The sequence below is a fragment of the Hibiscus syriacus genome, unplaced genomic scaffold (genome assembly GCF_006381635.1).
Source record: "Hibiscus syriacus cultivar Baekdansim isolate YM2019G1 unplaced genomic scaffold, ASM638163v2 tig00110940_pilon, whole genome shotgun sequence".
Lineage (NCBI taxonomy): Eukaryota > Viridiplantae > Streptophyta > Magnoliopsida > Malvales > Malvaceae > Hibiscus > Hibiscus syriacus.
Window position 1 is genome coordinate 2,586,712 of NW_024062923.1, and position 18,403 is coordinate 2,605,114.

General features: G+C 33.4%; 2 protein-coding genes across 2 annotated transcripts; one reads left to right on the plus strand and one right to left on the minus strand.

Moving 5' to 3' along the window:
• The first annotated feature begins 2,042 nt into the window (after window positions 1–2,042).
• LOC120147512 (14-3-3-like protein) lies at window positions 2,043–17,454 on the plus strand. The gene is made up of 2 exons (XM_039160870.1): window positions 2,043–2,049; window positions 16,646–17,454. Exons 1-2 carry the CDS (start codon window positions 2,043–2,045, stop codon window positions 17,452–17,454), a joined length of 816 nt encoding a protein of 271 aa, XP_039016801.1.
• On the minus strand, window positions 5,543–7,479 carry LOC120147708 (EIN3-binding F-box protein 1-like). The gene has a single exon (XM_039161020.1). The coding sequence runs from the start codon at window positions 7,274–7,276 to the stop codon at window positions 5,843–5,845; it is 1,434 nt and encodes a 477-aa protein (XP_039016951.1). The 5' UTR covers window positions 7,277–7,479; the 3' UTR covers window positions 5,543–5,842.
• Window positions 17,455–18,403: the final 949 nt, after the last annotated feature.

The following is an 18,403-nucleotide window of genomic DNA, read 5'->3' on the forward strand; positions in this document are numbered from 1 at the left end:
GACATCGGGATCGGTCGAAAACATTGAAAACCTGAAGGAGATAGCTTGAACTCTGACGAATCTTTGCGGGGCTTTCTACAACAAACGACGAGACTTCTCGGAGTTTGGTAGGTTGGGTTTTGGTCGCGAATCGACGACGCATACACCGGTGGTGGCGGTGTTCGTCACCGGTGGCCGGAGGCTAAACGAAGAAATGGGCGATAAATGAGAGCTTGGTTCGACTAATGGGGTTTTTTTGTTTTTGAATTAATATGGTTCATATATAATCAAATAACACATTTATTACAACTCAAATAGGAACATAGTCTAGTGGTAGAGGCATTGTTAACTATGCCTTAGGTCACGGTGTTTAACACATATCCATACTTTTTTATGGTTAGAATGGATGGGTAAAATTGGTGTTAGGTCCCTGAAATGATTTGGAGTTTATCGAATGACCCCAAATAATCCAAAATTTAGCAATTTGGTCCCTAATTTTCTTTTAATTAAATTTGAGTGTTACAAATAAATATTTTAATTCGTTGAAGAATGGTGGTATCGATAGTGAACAAGTTTTTCTTTGGGCGACTGACTAATCTTTTCTTCATTTGGGATAGGCAGTGTTTCGGGTTCAAACTTTGTTTTCTCATTTCTGGTTGATAGTTTTGTTGTTAATTTATGTTTCGGGTTCAAACTTTCTTAATTTTTTATTTTAAAAATTAGATTCAGATCAGATTGTTTTTAAATTATAAATAAAATATTATTATTAACAATAGAAATTATTGAATTAATTATAAATTTAAAATAAATATTAGAAGATAACTATGTAATGTATCTATAACTTAGGGATACATGATTCATTAAAGTAATTTTTAAAATATTAATAAGTTTTTATATTTATGGGATAAATAAGAAAAATAATTAATACATTGAATAATTAAATTAAATTAAATTATAAATAAAATTTATTGTTTATTCAAAAAAAAATGAAACAGCCACTCATTATTTTTCTTTATGTGAAGTGTTAAATAAAAGAACAACCTCAACCAAACCGGCCAAACAAAGATTTATTGTCGTGGTCCGCCGCCCTCGGCGTGGATGAACAAAGATTCCACCAACTTGGTCTTTTGCCATTTGAACTAATAATACATCATATAATAATTCATTTTATGTTAACATTTATTTTATTCCCACTTCGTGAAATCTTTACTATTCTTTTAATTTGATAAAATTAATTCAGATAAATTTAGTTATTATATGGGTTTTTTTAAATAACGGAAAGAAAAGTAATTAGAGCTACAAAGTGTCTATTCCCCTAACATCCGTATTCAACAGCGGGAGAAGACTAGTCGGAGGTTCATCTAAAATAACGAGAGCTTCATGTTGGTACTGAGCTATGTTTGCTAAATGATCTGCGCACTCCTTGATCTAACCTTCTTTGATGAACGTTTCGCAATCCTTTACTAAAACACATGATGGACGATCGTCAACCATGTTTCCGTGAATTCAACAAATGAATTGACTCGATCAAATTATTTTTAAGTTATTATTTTCTTATTATCCAAAAACTTGTTTCAAATTTTAACTACTTCTTTGTTTAAAAAATAGCTCTCGATATCCTCTGAAATTTTTTACATGTGTGACTTCCATTCTAACAATATCGTTTTTAAAGTAAAAATTTAATATTTATGAGTATTAATTTTTCGTTAGTTATTAGATTTTTTTATCAAATTTAATTATATTAATACAAAATATAATCATAATCATTCTATTAAAATATTCAAATAATTTTTTTCGATAATAATTGGACTCGTACTTATTTAATTTAAGTTAAAAGAATTGTTATCAAACTAAATTTGTTGAATTGAATAAATAATTTAACTTTTAAGAGCACATTATTAATAATGTATCCCTCAATTATAAATTACTATAAATTTATGGATAAACCATGAAGTTGGATGGCCATATAAAATTAATGTGTTGAATAGAAAACAAGTCCCACAATTCCATTCATTTGGTCATAATCGGTCAATAAAGGGCATCAATCTTGATAACTATAGATCATGGTCGGTCCTTTGTTGGTTCATATCACTGTCACGTCCATTATTAGATTATTTGTTAACTAATATAAACACTAATTTATTCCAAATAATAAAATAACCTAATCGCCGGAGTTAATTTGGATCAATAATTTATTTTGTTATACACAAAAGTGAGTTATTAATAGAATTAAGGACGTTATAATTAAATAAAATTAGCATAAAGTGCTTCACTCTTAAATCGAGAAATCAGTGAAGGTTTTGGGCTATAAGTGTTAATGTATAACGAGAAGAGTTAAGAATTTTAAATTGTAATATTAAATTCTAAAGAATTTATCACCTCGGATAATTCAAAAATAATTTCTCTTGATTATATGTAATTATATTAAGTGTTAAAGCAAAGTGAGTCAGTCGCAAGATCATGCATTGTAAGAAAGATTAACCGAGTAATGACAAAGATGTCCCGACATTGAAAAAAAATGAACATTAAATGAAAAAAGAAAACTTATATGAATGTAGACGTTGCGTATCTCAATAAGTCGATTTTATCATTTTATGTGAAGGTCAAAATAATTTGGTGACAATGATATCCTCGTAGAATATAGGGCGGTAGCCAACCTAAAGATATAGGTGGAGCCATGTCAGCATTCATATACGCTAGTAGGAGTGCATGGTTAAGGTTGGATGGCCATGCCGTCCATTTGCCACCGGCCCACCGCCACCACCGGTGGGGCCAACCCAATCCTACGTCGTCATTCTGTGAGCATGATCCATACCTCAAACATTAGATAGGTGACATATTTTCAAGTTTTGCAATTCATTTTGATTAATATGTTGATTTTTTTTGTCATACTGAGTATATAAAAATTATTTTTTTCAAATTATTATAGAATCTATTAGAAGTTATTTGGAATACACGACGATTTTTATAAATTGTTTAAATTGTAGGGTGTCTTCTTAAGTCTTCATACATTACATGATAATAAGGATAGTTGGTAGTGCTCCAAAAATCGTCAAATGATCCAAACTACTTTTAGAAATCTCCAAACAATTTTTAACAGATAGTATAACAAACACTCTAGTTAAAAGAATAATTTCCTTTACACCCTCTATGACTAATTTTTTTCAATACATTATTAGAGCAATTTTGGCCACGTTTTCTTTTCTGACTTTAATAACCCTCCATTTTTATTCATTTCACATTTTGCTTCTTTTTTTTTCCGTTTGAATATAATATTTTAATTTTTTTATTTCTAAAAGAAAAATATACTAATATCAAATTTACGATAATATTATACATATGTACCAATTATTATGAATTTTAATCCAGCATCAACTAATTAATTGTTATATTCTTTTTAGTTAGATACATGTCATTGTTGTTTATGTTTAGAATTTTCTTAACTTATTGACAATATACATACCTTATAAATGCTGATGCTCGAATCTAAGACCTTTAAAGAGATCAGTATTCTTTTTTATTATTGGGAAGGATTGTCCATTTCATACTATTTTAAAAGCTCTGGGTCATGCCTTTGAATATAAATTGTATATTTTTATACCAACCAAAGATAGGTGGAAAACAGAGAATGCCATCAGAGTAGTTTCCGGTTCTTCGATTTCGATGTAAAAGAAATGCAGAGAGTTTGAGGCGAAAATATTGGACGAGATGTGTGAGAGAATAGTTGGTCTTGAGATGTATTGATTTCACTTAAGGTTATTCAAATTCATGGGATTTTGTTTTTTTTAGTAACTTGAAACACCACATGCATGCTAACCTCAAATTGAAATGAGATGTTAAAATTTATTCGAGCAATTACTGGGGTTAATTTTTAGGTTGAGATTAATGTTGAGGAGTGGATTGTTAATCCATGCAAAGCTTCTAAGTGGCTGAGGTGTGTTGTGAATGATATCAGACGTGCTGCCTTAAATGAAGGACCTGATCTAATCTTTCTATCAAGCATGTCTTTCATTATATTATAAGGTAGGGCCCACGAATCTAGTATCTGTTTTTTATTTATTCGGTACTTAATCCTTTAATCTAAAAAGAATATAGAAATAGAAAAAGAATCAACTTTGAATTCAAATGTCCTAATGAAATATCTATATTATTGTTTTCAAATATCTCAATTGATTAAATTCGAAACAATAATCCTCTTTTGATAACTGCCCGAAAGAATCACCTCAAATAATAAAGATTGTTCTATTCAGATTTTGAGACGAAAGAGTACTCTGACTATATTTTGTATCTAGCTATAAATTCCAAATATTAAAAATAAAAATCGAAAGTCTTTATTTCGAAATACTTTAATATATGAACATCCATCAATTTGGAGTCTGGTGAGACTCTCCAAGGCCAAGGCTAAGGCTAAAGTCCATTACTTGTTTTTCCGTCTGTTTCAGCTCTTCGGTAAATAACAGTAACACATACAAAAATATTTTTTATGGTGGACAAATATATTAATAACACAAAATTATTGAATAAGATGGGTAACTAATCGTTTAGAGTAAATACAATCGGTAAAATAGATAATTAATCGTAGAAAATTTGGATTTTAAGGTGAACACGTGTCTATGACTGTAAATAAGACGAGACTGATCACGAGCTACTCGAGTTTGACTCGATTAAAACTTGATCAATACTATAGTCGAATGAATTCACAGAGCTCGAACTCGACTCAAGTTCTTAACAAGCTAAAATGAACTACTTGATACTTGACATGAAAAGCTCGCGAACAACTCGAAAAAATAATATTTTAAAACTTTAAAATAAATTATTAACAATATTAACATTTATACGTTGTTAACTTTTTTTTAAATACTTTCATGTGTACTTAAGGTTCAAGTACAAACTCGAATTTGAGCTTGAACCAAACTTGAATTTGAGTTTCAATCAAATTAAGTCTAAAAATGTTTTGAGTTCAAATTTTTTCAAGCTCGAGTCAAACTTCTAATTTTTAATTTCGAGTAAAACTTGAAATTTTTAAGTTCACGAGCTTTCGAGTCAAGTCGAGTTTCAATTTTTAATTTCGTGTTCAAATCCAACTTGGTAATTTTAAACTCGCAAGCTTTTTCAAATCAAGTCGATTTCAACTTTAAACTTTTCGAGTTGAGTTCAATAAAACTCAAATTCGACTCAGCTAGTTTACACCCCTACACGTGCCTACCAATACTTGGGTTACCATGTTTTTAAGGTTGACTTGAGTAAAGATGAGTAAAGATGAGTAAAGATCATGCTGGATGACGTCTGGGGCAGACTGAACATCAAAGTTGGTAAGGAATGTCCGCACTTATTCTTCCAAGCTATCTTATTCATACCGATTCAGATATTTGCCTTCATTATATTGTATAATATGAAACATTTCTCGATGTAAACATTTCAATGGTTGGATTTAACCTCATACCCCTCCGTGAAGAAGACAGCAAAACATTCCAGGAAACTAGTTCATATATTTCCAAGAAAATTACTAATTCTATTATTACAAAGGCAGCACCTTTGTTTACAGATAAGATAACCACATCAAACTCAATCACTCGTAAACTTGCAAGTATCATGAATATGAAAAATGGTTTATTGCACCGATCCGAGACTTAACTCGGTTAATTTATATCATCACCCTTACAAGGCAACATATGATACAGCTGATGTTCGAATTTTAAAAACTGCAATCCCTTATTCTATTAGGTTGCAGGTATCTTATTTCAATAACAAACAGTTTTAAGCATGATTATTGCAGCTCCTTTCAATGAGATATTTACAGAAAACAAGCAATAGTTTTGGTGTATACATAAATATATATTATGTACTTCAATCAATCAATTGATCAACCAGAAGTTACCTCTATAACGTTATGCAATGCCCATGCTCTTGCAATATCAGAAATCTTGCTCTCCTCGACCACCATTTGTCTCATTTGTGAACAGTTCAAAACAAAGAACTCGACAGCCTCGGCTTCTATCCCGGGACAATTTGTAATATCAACACTTCGCAAACGTTTGCTGTTCTTAGATATAGAAACCAAGGCCACACCAGTTATCTTCCTGCATCCTCTTAACTTCAAATCCGTCAGATTGTTGCATGAAATGAGCATCGAAACAAGCTCTTTATCAACCAATAGCTCATTATAAGACAAGTCCAATTTCCTCAACATCCTTAAACTTTGCCCCAAGGTGGCTAACAACCCTATCTCTCTTTCGACGACATCACAGTTTATCAATGCCAGTTCTTCAAGACTGTTCTGTAAAGCAGTCCCAAGAGTGTTTAGACCTTCACCTGTAACAAGACAGCAACTTTGAAGCCTAAGTGTTGAGATATGTCTTAAATTCGTTGCAACGGCCGCGAGATGATTGTTGTTGAGGTCTAATGGCAATCTAAGGTCGAGTTTCTGCAGATTCGACCCACAGGTGTTTATGAACTCCAGCAAACCTTCTTTGCTTCCTCCGTCATAAACCAACAGAGAATTCAATGAAACACAGTTCTCTGCCAATCTTAACAAAACCCCATCAACGATACTCCTACATTTCCTTAATTCAACTTCTTGAAGACCTTTAACACACAAGATAAACGATGAAAATGAGTCTCCATCACCAACACTTTCACAGCTCTTTAGCTGTAATTTCTTCAGCCTTTTGCAGTTCCTCCATAGCCAATCAACACCCTTATCATCTGCTTGAATCCCAGACAAACAAAGAGTTTCTAAACCGAATTCTGCATTCAGTTCCTCGTATAAAAACGACCTGAATCGTTCAACTTCACCGTCAACTATTTCATTGGGGCATATATACAAACATAACTCCTTCAAGCAAGGAAATGAAACGATCCAGCTGAGGAAAAGAGGCTCAGATAAAGAAACAGTAATACAAGTAAGTTGAGAGCAAGATTTGGATAGCGAAAATAAAGAAGAAACAGAAACTGGACAGGGCAAGAGCCTAAGATGATGAAGATTAGAACAAGAAGTAGAAACTATGAAAAGCAGGTGATCAGAGGAGGCAGTGCTTGAATTGGGTTCCTTGGTGACTGAATCAGTCAGAACAAGAAGTGAGAGAGAAGAAAGTGAAGGGTAATAAGAAAGAAGAGAAGCTAAAGAAACAATTACTGAATTTTGGGGGGAAAACCTGAGAGAAAGTGAAGCTTTTGAGCTTCTATAAAGGCTAAGCCAACGCTTGGAAACTAAGGAAACTGATAAAGAAGATGATGGCGTTGATGGCAGTCTTTTGAATATTTCCTGTAATAGTTCATCACATAACATATTATCCATAATCTCTTCTGCAAATTCTTCAATCTCAAAGCTTTCTCTGCTTTTTTCTTTGTTTTCTTCTTCTTTTGGTTCCTTCTTGAAACACCCACACCGAGACTTCGATTGAGTTTCGTGGTTTGATTTTATTTCTGGTGTTTTGACAACTGGTTTTCTGGCTATGATCTAAAAGGTTAAATTTTGATGATCGGGTGAGGAGAAAATTTGGTTGGATTTTAAATGTGAGTTGGGAATTTGGATACCGCATATTCAAGCTCGTGTAAAACGTCTTCTTGTTTGGACTTTCGTTGTTTCCAACATTCTTGTTCAAGTCAAAAACACAAATTTCTCCATTGTTCCTCCGTAGAAACGAAACCTGTTCCTCCGTATATCATCTTTGGTTATCATTTAATTTAGTTAAACTATCTATATGGTCACTCTACTTTTAGGTTTCTAATATTTAGTCACTAAACAAAATTCTTCCAATTTAGTCACTCTACTTTTAGGACATTAACTTTTTGGTCACCTATGCCTTAAACCTCTAACATCAATTAATGTTTTAGTCATCCAACTTTTGGTCATTAATGATTTGGTCATCCAAATATTTTTTTATATTTTAGCCACTCAATCATTAATTTTTTGACATGGAACTAATTCATCATCTATATTTTAGTAAAATTTTTCTAATTTGACATTTAGGGAACTCGTGATCCTACATGAAGCTTTGAAAGAATATGATGATAATCTTGAAGTAAGTAACATTGAACTTGAGGTTCTATATGAAGTTGTTAAGCTGCATGTATTTTTAATTGAAGCTAAGAACAATGAACTTGAGGTTCTCCAGGAAGCTCCAAAGCAGTAAGAAAGATGTAATTCAGAAAATGCGGAGCTTTGTCAGAAATTGAATATCAATTAAAATTTGTTGAAATGTATAGTCACTTTTTCAATTTACATGAAAGGTCGGATGAGATGACTTCTGAATTGAATCAACAATTAGAGAATTCACAAAAGGAAGCAGTTGAGAGGGCATTGGCACTTGAACTAAAATGGAAATCTAAGGTTACCCATATTTTTGAAATTGTGAAGAGTAGGGATGTAAGTGAGACGAGACATATCGCGAGCTATTCGAGATCGACTTGATTAAGGCTCGATAAATACTCGGATCGAATGGATTCGACTCGAGCTCGAGCTAGACTCGAGTTCTTAACGAGCCGAAACGAGCTACTCGATATTCGACTCAAAAAGCTCATGAGCAGCTCGAAAATATAATATATTAAGATTTTATTTTTTTAGAAAATAAATTATTAATAATATTAATATTTATGCATTGATTTTTTTTAAATACAGTAAGATTTTTATGTATTGAAGGTTCATGTTCGAGTTTGAGTTTGAAGCTTCAATCGAGTTAAGTTTAAGAATTTTTTTTCATTTCGAGCCTTTTCGAGCTGCTCACGAGCTTCAGTTCAGGATTTCGAGTTCGAGTCGAGCTTGAAAATTTTAAGCTCGCGAGTTTTCGAGTCAAGTCAAGCTCTATTTCAGAGTTTACGAGTCGAGTCATGTCGGAACCGTCTTTCGGTTGGGCCCCGGAATTGGGCTTCGACTTGGATTAAATGGTTAGAGTCACCACCGACCACTGTAAAACAAATTTAGGTGGGTCGGACACCATCTTACCTGATCTGCGTTATACCAGAAACATGTCGGATTCGGGAGTCGGTTACGGTCAAGGAAGGATTAGCACTATTGAACCACCCTTTCGGTACCAATTAATTTTCCGGTTGTCTTTATTTGCGAAAATTGAAATTCAAAGATTCAATCCGAATTAATTACCTTTTGATCGATTGAAATTATTACTGAAAAAAGACAAAAAGAATATTAGATAGAAACATAAATAAATAAAAATAAAAAGACAAATAAAAATAAAAAAATAAAATAAAAAATAATAGTAGTGATATAAAAAAAATAAATCAAAGGAAAAAAGAAATAAAGATTAAAATAAAATAAAATAAAAATAATGGTAAACAAAAACAAATCAAAGAAATAAAATAAAATTTAAAAATATTAGATAAATAAAAAAATATTTTAAAAGTAATAAAATGGAAAAAATATGAAATAAAAATAAATAATACTAATAATAATTAAAAAACATGATAATAAATAAAAAAATAAAATAAGAATTTAGGGATCAAATTGCAAAAAAATGTAAAATATAAACGGGGACCAAATTGAATCAATTGAAAATTCAGTGGCCAAATTGCATATGGTGACTGAAACGAATTACACTTCAGAACATGAGGGACGACAGAAAGAATTTAAGAATCCTTTAATTACACAGAGGCCCCTGGTATTTAAATAGATCAATTACCATTTTTCTCTCATTTCTTACCATTTCATCTCTCTCAAACGAGAGAGAACTCTCTCAACCAGCTCCTCGGTCGAACCTCTGCCACCGAACGTCGCCGCTCGCGACGGCCGAAAAATCAAAGCTCACCCCGAAACACTCGTCTTAATGCCCCCAAGCCAAAATCGAAACCTAAACACTCAAGGAATCCCCCCACCGGCGTAGATCTACGCTCAAAGCTTCGGCTTTTTACCTTTGATGCGTCGCCCTCTCGCTTTTTCGGTGACCTTTAGTGTTCAACGGCCGTGCTCTCTTCCGAATGGTTCAGAAACTGAACCTTTTGGTTGTTCTTTGCTGTTTCAAATATGCTTGCTTCGTTGTTTGCTGCCTTGATTTTTAGTTGATGGTTGCATTTTGTTTGTGATTGTGTTTCTGTGATTGGCTGGTTTTTGGTGTTTTGGTTTACTGTCTTGGTAGTATGGGTTGATGGTTCTGTGTGTTTGGCCGATGATGGTTTCTCGTGATGGTTGATCTCTGTGTTGGTATTTTGTGGCCCTCGGTTTGTTGGTTGATATGCATTCTTGTTCGGTGTAGACGTTCACCCCCCTTTTCGATATATGGTGGGGTATTTATACCCCTACCGGTGCTGGACAGTTCCGATGGCCGTGGTAACAAACTCGTCGTTGGCCGAGGATTTCGGGATGGGTCAGTCTCGATTTCCCCGGCCAGAAATCTCGTGCTGTTGTGACGTGCCTTGACTGGCTATCGGTCTCCCTATTTCCCTCCTTTGCGGTGTCTTTTGAATATCTAGAAACCCTAACTCGAGATTGGGCTGGGTTAGGCCCAATCTGGACTGAAATCTGGACTTTTATTGGACCCTAAAAACATAAAAAGAAAATAATAAAAGAAAATGAATAAATAATAATAATAATATAAATTATATAATATATATTTTCTTCAAAAATATTTTTTTAAACTATATATTATATTTAAAAAAGTTTTCAAAACTATATATTATATAGTTTTCAAAATATTTTAAAAATATTATATAAGTTTTCAAAAAATGTTTTTAAAACTATATATTATATAATTTTTTTCAAAAATGTTTTTAAAACTATATGTTATATAATTTTTTAAAAAAACATTTTTAAAATTATATATTATATAATTTTCCAATTTTTTTTTTAAAAAAACTATATATTATATAAGTTTTCAAAATGTTTTAAAAACTATATATTATATAAGTTTTCAAAATGTTTTGAAAACTATATAATATATAAATGTTTTCAAAACTATATATTATATATATTTTCAAAATATTTTCAAAAACCATATAATATACAAACTTTCAAAAATCGTTTTCTGAAAATTATATATTATATTTTGTCAAAAACATTTTCACAAACTATATTACTATATACACATATATATATATATAATAAAAATATATATATAAAAATAACAAAATAACTTCGGCCGAAAATGAGTATCTACAATTTCCAATTCTACCATTAACTTAGTCTAAGATCTGTAAGAGAAATGACAAGTTGTTTATGTAAGTCATGATGTGATATCTAATTTATAAAGAGAAGTGAATGAGAAGTTAAATGTCGATCAAAATTGTTATCCCGTATGGTTAAATGATGCCAGGTCAACTGATTTGATGGTCACGTCAACATAAGGTTAGTCCTAATAATAGTTATAAACGGTTGAATGATTGATTTATTATAAACCGATAATGTCGGTGAACTCAGTGACAAAAAGAGAAACTTATTCAAACTTTAATGACATTTTATGTAGTTTACCCATTTAATATTAATTAAATGTTAAATTAAATTTTTAAACACGTGAATTCAACTCAAACTAAAAAATGGAACACCAACCCACCAACACCTAAAATCATAATAAAAAACTGTATTTGAATCACATTTTCCTCAGTAAACCTAACATCAAAATTTAAAAGTTGACCGAAAAGATTGGATCACCTTTCGTCGGCGTTTTTCCCGAAATATCACATTTTACCATTAATTTTCCCTGTCAGGCACCCTTCAGACTATTTTTCTCGATCTAACACCCTTTGCAATAAGGCGCGCCCCCTGCAGCGCGCTTTACGCTGATCTGGTGCCACGTGGGGAAAGGCGTGCCCCCTGCGACGCGTCCCCTGCAGTGCGCCTTATGCTGACATGGACATACGTGTCTAAAGCGCGGCCCCTGGAGCACGCCTTACGCCACGTAGGGCTATAGCGCGGGGCAAGGGGTTGAAGCTGTGTCGTTAAGAGTAAATATACGAGACATAACATGCGACTGCGGGTTTTTTCAAGCTCTGAAGTATCCATGCTCTCATGTGATAGCAGCTTACTCGTATACACGTTAAGACAATAACTGTTTTGTGGATCTCGTATACATACTATCTGAAGTTTTTAAGGTATACGAATTTGAGTTCCCCCCATAGGTAATGACAAAGACCCTGATTAGGTTCATGATTGGCTTTCAATTGTATCAAATCTGACTTTATTGAGGGAGTGTGGTCGTCCAAAATCCAATCGAATTCATTGTGATATGGATATTCGAGAAAGATCTAGACAAGACATAATATGTGGGCATTGTAGAAACCCATGACACACTAGAAAAACATGTCCACTTCTGTTGTCATCAAGTAACAATTGATGAGGAACTGATGTAGTTGTTTATCAAATAATAATTCTTGCACTTTAATTGCATTTACTTCAAGTTAATGTCATTCGATAACCGATGATGAAGATTAAAAAAACGATACAAGAATACAAGATTGGACGTTGGCGTTATATGTGATTATAATAAAATAGATAATAAGTGACAAACTGAAGAAAGTTATCGAACAAAATTATTAAATTTTATCAAACTAATAACAATTTGGTATTTGAATATAATTCTAAATACAACAAACTTACAATAAGTACTAAATGGTAAATGATAATCAAATTATAATAACTGATATTAAATGGTAATAAACAAAACTAACCAAAATACATTAACAAAAAGTCCAACAAATTTAACAAAATAAATTAAAAATAAATCCAACCAAATTAACGAAATAAAGTAAGTATTAAATGATAAATAAAAAAAATTACAATAAAAAGTCCAATAAACAACTAAATACAAATATAATAAAAAAACAAAATATATCAATGCCTACGACGCGAATGTGTTCTGCAAGGCGGTGGCTGTTAGTCTCGAGGAGGATTTCTTCGTATCATTGGTTGTGACTCCTCGCTGTCATCATCATCACCATCATCGTCGTCGTCGTCGTCGTCCTGAGAAGCTACATCAGGTTGATGAGGAGCTGATGACGATGAAGCACCTCCATAGAATAAGGACTCTGGAGGTGTATGACTGACTATCCCACCGACCTGCGAAAACTGGGAAAACTCATAAAACCCAGACATCATTGAGTGTGAAAGTTGTACAGGATGTATCTGTGCTACGGCCATGGGTGATGAGGCTGAACCCGCCAAAATGTGGGTATATGAACCCCAAGTCGGATCTGCAAACATAGACCCGTAATATCCTCCATGAGGGGTCATATAACTCTGTGACGGTGGCGGCGGTGGGGTCATAAAACCAGGTGACGACGGCATCAGGTAAGGGAATAACGGTGGAGGCATCACATATGACTGCGGTATGTAAGTCGTTGTAGACGGTGGCTACTGTGAAGGTCCTGCTGGTGCAGCTGAGGATGAACCGAAAATACTTGCTCTTCGTCCACGAGTCGGGGGACGATGGTGTTGTGTCGGTGAAATTTATTGTCGACGTCGCAAAAAGGTTCGCCCTTGTGCATCGTTGGAAAGTATAAATGGTTTCTCATTACTGTTAAACCACTCATAATAATCATCACCAACCATTAAGTGGTCAACATAAATTGGCTCTCTACGGGAAAGGCATCGATGTCGATCCTCCCACAGCACGACCCACTCATGATGCCTCACCAGCCAATCTGTATCAGTCTTGTCGCGTTTATCTATGCTATGCAACTCGTCCATATTGCGAGGTGCTTCTGAAATTGGTTGAAAACAACCAAATTGCCGGAAGACGTGATCAGTGGAGTGCCACTCGACGATCGCATAACATATCAAATGGACCATCGCCATCCAAACATCAAATGGGCCCCTCAACTCAGGTGGGATCACCATCTTCACATCATCATTAAAATATGACAACCATTCAAACTAAAACAAATATATATATATAGTTTTTATCAAAATAATAATCTAATTATACAACTATAATCTAAAATTGATTTTTAAACATTAAAATGCATACTTGTGTGCCAACCTTCTGATTGATTATCACCCTAATTTTTTCTAAATCATCAGGTAGCTCCTGATGATTTTTCCTATCAGTAGACCACCTATTCAATGAAAACAAAATTTATTATACACTGTATAAAATGATTAATATACGAAATCAGTTTTATAATTACCTCAATAGTAGCGAAAATACGAATGGGTTCTTGACAACGGGTCATAAAAATGGCAATCGATACCATGCCCAAGACTGCAGCAGCAGGAGACATCCGCCGATAGCCTTTTTCTTGTAATCAGTGGCTCGACACATCTCCCTGTACAAGAAAGCCAAAACTGCTGAGCCCCAACTGAGTGATCCGGCCAAACGAAAGTCGACAAGATGTCGCAACCACATACAATGAACTTGGTTGTACAATTTGTTCGACATCAGCAACCCTCTTATCAGCTGCAGTATGCATGCCTTGCATACATTTTAACTTCATCATCAGAGGCATCCTCGCTTAACTCCAAAAAATTGGCATCTAACCAATTTAATGGTATCTGACCACCGTTAAAACTTTCCGGGACACATTCTAGATACTCCCGACACAAAGCAGTCCATGAACCGTGCGCCATCCCCAATATCACATCTCCATCCACCGAAAGCCCCAGGTGCATAGAAACATCCTCAAGTGTAATCGTGCACTCTCCGCACGGAAGATGGAATGTGTGGGTCTCCGACCTCCACAGCTCTACTAAGGCAGCAATAAGGTCTGGTTATATCTTACAGTGACCCTCATATCTACCTTTGTGGCCGAATCCAGCCTCTACTAAATACAGCAAGACACGACTAGGTATCACTAGCTTAAGGTTCCTAATAAAAGGATCTAATACACGATCCCTCTCCTAAAATTAAATAATTACAAAAATTAATTTTTAAACTAATAATCATGCATTAAATAAATAAATAAATTATTACTAATAATTTAAATTAAAACGTTAAAATGTTATCGTATCAGCAAAATGTCGCGATATATGATTTCCTTCCAAGCGAAGTAGACCGCCTTCCATTTTATATCTGCAAAAAAATTAATTAAATAAAATATTAAAAAATTTAAATACTTAAATAAATTAAAAATAAAATATTAAATATAATAAAATATACCTTAAACAATTATAAGATAATATAAGAGTATTTGAGAGAAGTTGAGAGGATTTGGTGTGATTAAAGTGATTGAGAATGAGGGTATTTATAGGGAGGGGTGGGGGTGTGAACGTCCGGGGTAGGTAGGTAATTAAACCTAAGGCGCGCTGCAGGGGACGCGCCTTACTGCAAAGGGTGTTAGATTGAAAAAAATAGTCTAAAGAGTATCTGACAAGAAAAATTAATGGTAAAATGTGATATTTCGTGAAAAACGCCCAACACTATTTTACTTTTTCAAAGTGTAAGGTACTACCTTTATGACTTGTGAATTTTTTATTTTATTTTTACTTAATAGAAAAGAAAATAAACCTCCAATTTAGCTATATAATTATTAAGTGGTACAATTATTTCATTGGATAAAAAATATGATTGAATTTTGTATAATTTTTTATTAAATTCAAAAAATATAATATTTAATTATTTTTATTTTTATTTAATTAAAATATGATAATTGAAGTTTAACTATTATTAAACTTTTAACAGATTTACATAATTAATATATAAAATTTAAAAAAATTATACAAATGATCACTAATACAAAATCGAGAAGACACCGATTATTGTCCCTGTAATCTGAATGAATTGAAGATAAGAACACCCGAAAACAATAGATATAACCAATATATTCATCATAAAACATCAATAATTTGTTAAAAGTATAATAATAGTTAATCAATATTATCTTATTTAAATAAAAACGAAAATAATTAAATATTATATTTTCTATTTTTTTTTTGATGAAAGTAATCAATGTCAATTTCACTTGCTTTAGAAAGCGTGTTGGAGGCTGGTTTCGGCCTCCACATCACAGCCGCTTATTTTATTTTCTAAAATACCATCATGAATTTATTATGATGAACACGACACGAATTTCTCACTTATTTTGTTTTATATTTTTGTCCCAATAATAGAAGCAAAATTGAGATTTTCGGCTTTTCCCGTTTTCTTTTATGTGTATCTTACGTTAAATTTTTAATCAATTCTAACAAGAATGCCATCTTCTTTATTTCTCTATTGGCATATGTTAGAATTATAACTTTTATGTATTTCTTTAAAGTTATTGTTAGGTGTATTAATGATAAATTTTACAAATGAAACTAATACCATCAAGGATCTTTATGATGAACATTAATTTTTCATTTGTTTTATTTTATATTTTTATCCTAATAATAGAAGCAAACTTGAGATTTTCAGCTTTTTTATGAATATCTTATATTGTGTTTTCTATCAATTTAACGTATTATTTGTTTAGAATTTTTTTAGTCATTAAGATATATATACATTGTAGACGTAATTGTTCAACCATTAAATATCTCGAAAGAGCATATTAGAATAGCTAAGCAGTTAAGGGAGTTAGAACTGTTAGTAGTTAGTTGTAAAGCTTCTAGACTTGTGCTAAGCTTCTACGAGATGCTATATAAACAATGTAACTGATGCACTGAAAGTAATAAGAAAGAATTCAATGTTTGTTGAATATTGAAGCTCAATCTAGTTTCCCAATGTGGTATCATTCGTCAAACGGTCCTGACTTTGATTTTTCTTCCACTGCATGGAAGAGGAGGAGAAAATGCCACCGACATTTTCGACAGCGGTAACGGCTGCTAAACCGGTGTCGTTTACTACCAGTTTGGATCCAGCGAATCCCGTTGGTTTCTTGGAGAAGGTTTTCGATTTCATTGCGGAAGAGAGTGATTTCCTCGTGAAAGAGAACGTCCATAAGGAGCTTGGATCCATCGAACTAACCGTCAAGGAAAGGAATCTCCTCTCCGTCGCCTACAAGAACGTGATCGGTGCTCGCCGTGCCTCCTGGCGAATCATCTCCTCCATCGAGCAGAAGGAGGAAGGACCTGGCAACATCGACCACGTCTCCGTCATCCGTGAGTACAGGGCCAAGATCGAGGCCGAATTGTCCGAGATTTATGCCGGAATCTTGAAGCTCCTCAAGAAGAAGCTCGTTTCGGCCGCTGGGACCGGTGATTCCAAGGTATTTTTTATGAATATGAAGGGAGATTACCATATGTACTTGGTTGAGTTCAAGACTGGAGATGACCGGAAAGCGGCTGCCGAGAACACGCTCACTGCCTATAAATCTGCTCAGGACATTGCGACTGCTGAGCTGGCCCCAACTCATCCTATTCGATTAGGATTGACTTTGAACTTTTCCGTATTCTACTATGAGATCTTGAACTCTCCGGATCGTGCTTGCACTATTGCGAAACAGGCTTTCGATGAAGCCATCGCAGAGCTGGATACTCTTGGAGAAGAGTCATACAAGGACAACACTCTTATAATGCAACTGCTAAGGGATATAATTACTCTCTGGGCTTTGGATGTACAGGATCATTTGATGAGCCATAGCAGGCGTGTTAAACCGGTGGTGGTCCTATTTTTCATCTAAAGGAGTTCGTGGTTTACTGTATCAACTGTTTTTTCCCTTCAATTTGGTAAAGTAAAATTGATATAATTACTTGGGGTGAATTTGTAATAAGTATGATAATATAGTCCTTTAGGGAAAAACAAATATGTCTAGTAATCTTGTATAAGAGGATGAAGAAGAAAGAAATGAAGGTGAATAAGAAGAACGGAAAGAAGCATTGGCACTTTCGATTCAAGTGAACAGAAGGAAGCATCAGCACTTTCGATTCAAGAAGAACGAAAGGAAGCATCGGCATTTTCGATTCAAGTGAACGGGAGGAAGCATAAGCACTTTCGATTCAATTGTTCATATTTTCATCAAGAATGCTGAATGTTAGAAATTAGTTGTAATTAGTTTTTTAGAGCTTGTTGTAATAGTGTGTTCAAGATCAGAAGAACAAAAGAAGGAGAAAGTAGAGGGAATATTAGAATAGCTAAGTAGTTAAGGGAGTTAGAACTGTTAGTAGTTAGTTGAGTTAGTTGTAAAGCTTCTAGACTTGTGCTAAGCTTCTACGAGCTGCTATATAAACAATGTAACTGATGCACTGAAAGTAATGAGAAATAATTCAATGTTTGTTGAATATTGAAGCTCAATCTAGTTTTCCAACATAACATCACTCCTTTTTATCGTTAAGATCGCTTGATGTATTTAATTCTATGAATTTCTTTAAAAAATATTGTTAAGTGTATTAATGACAAACTTTTAGAAACGAGTTTAAAATAGTAATAAGCGTATATTCTTTTAAGATATAATGATAAAATTATTTTCAATGTTTATATAAATGATCATTTTAATTATATTTTTATTTAATAACGGATGTAACATGTGTTATATCATCCATGGTAACATGACATGTCATCGTCACTTAACCTAAAGTAATTATACAACACATTATTTATAGTGATGATGCGTTATGTGCCACATAATGTTA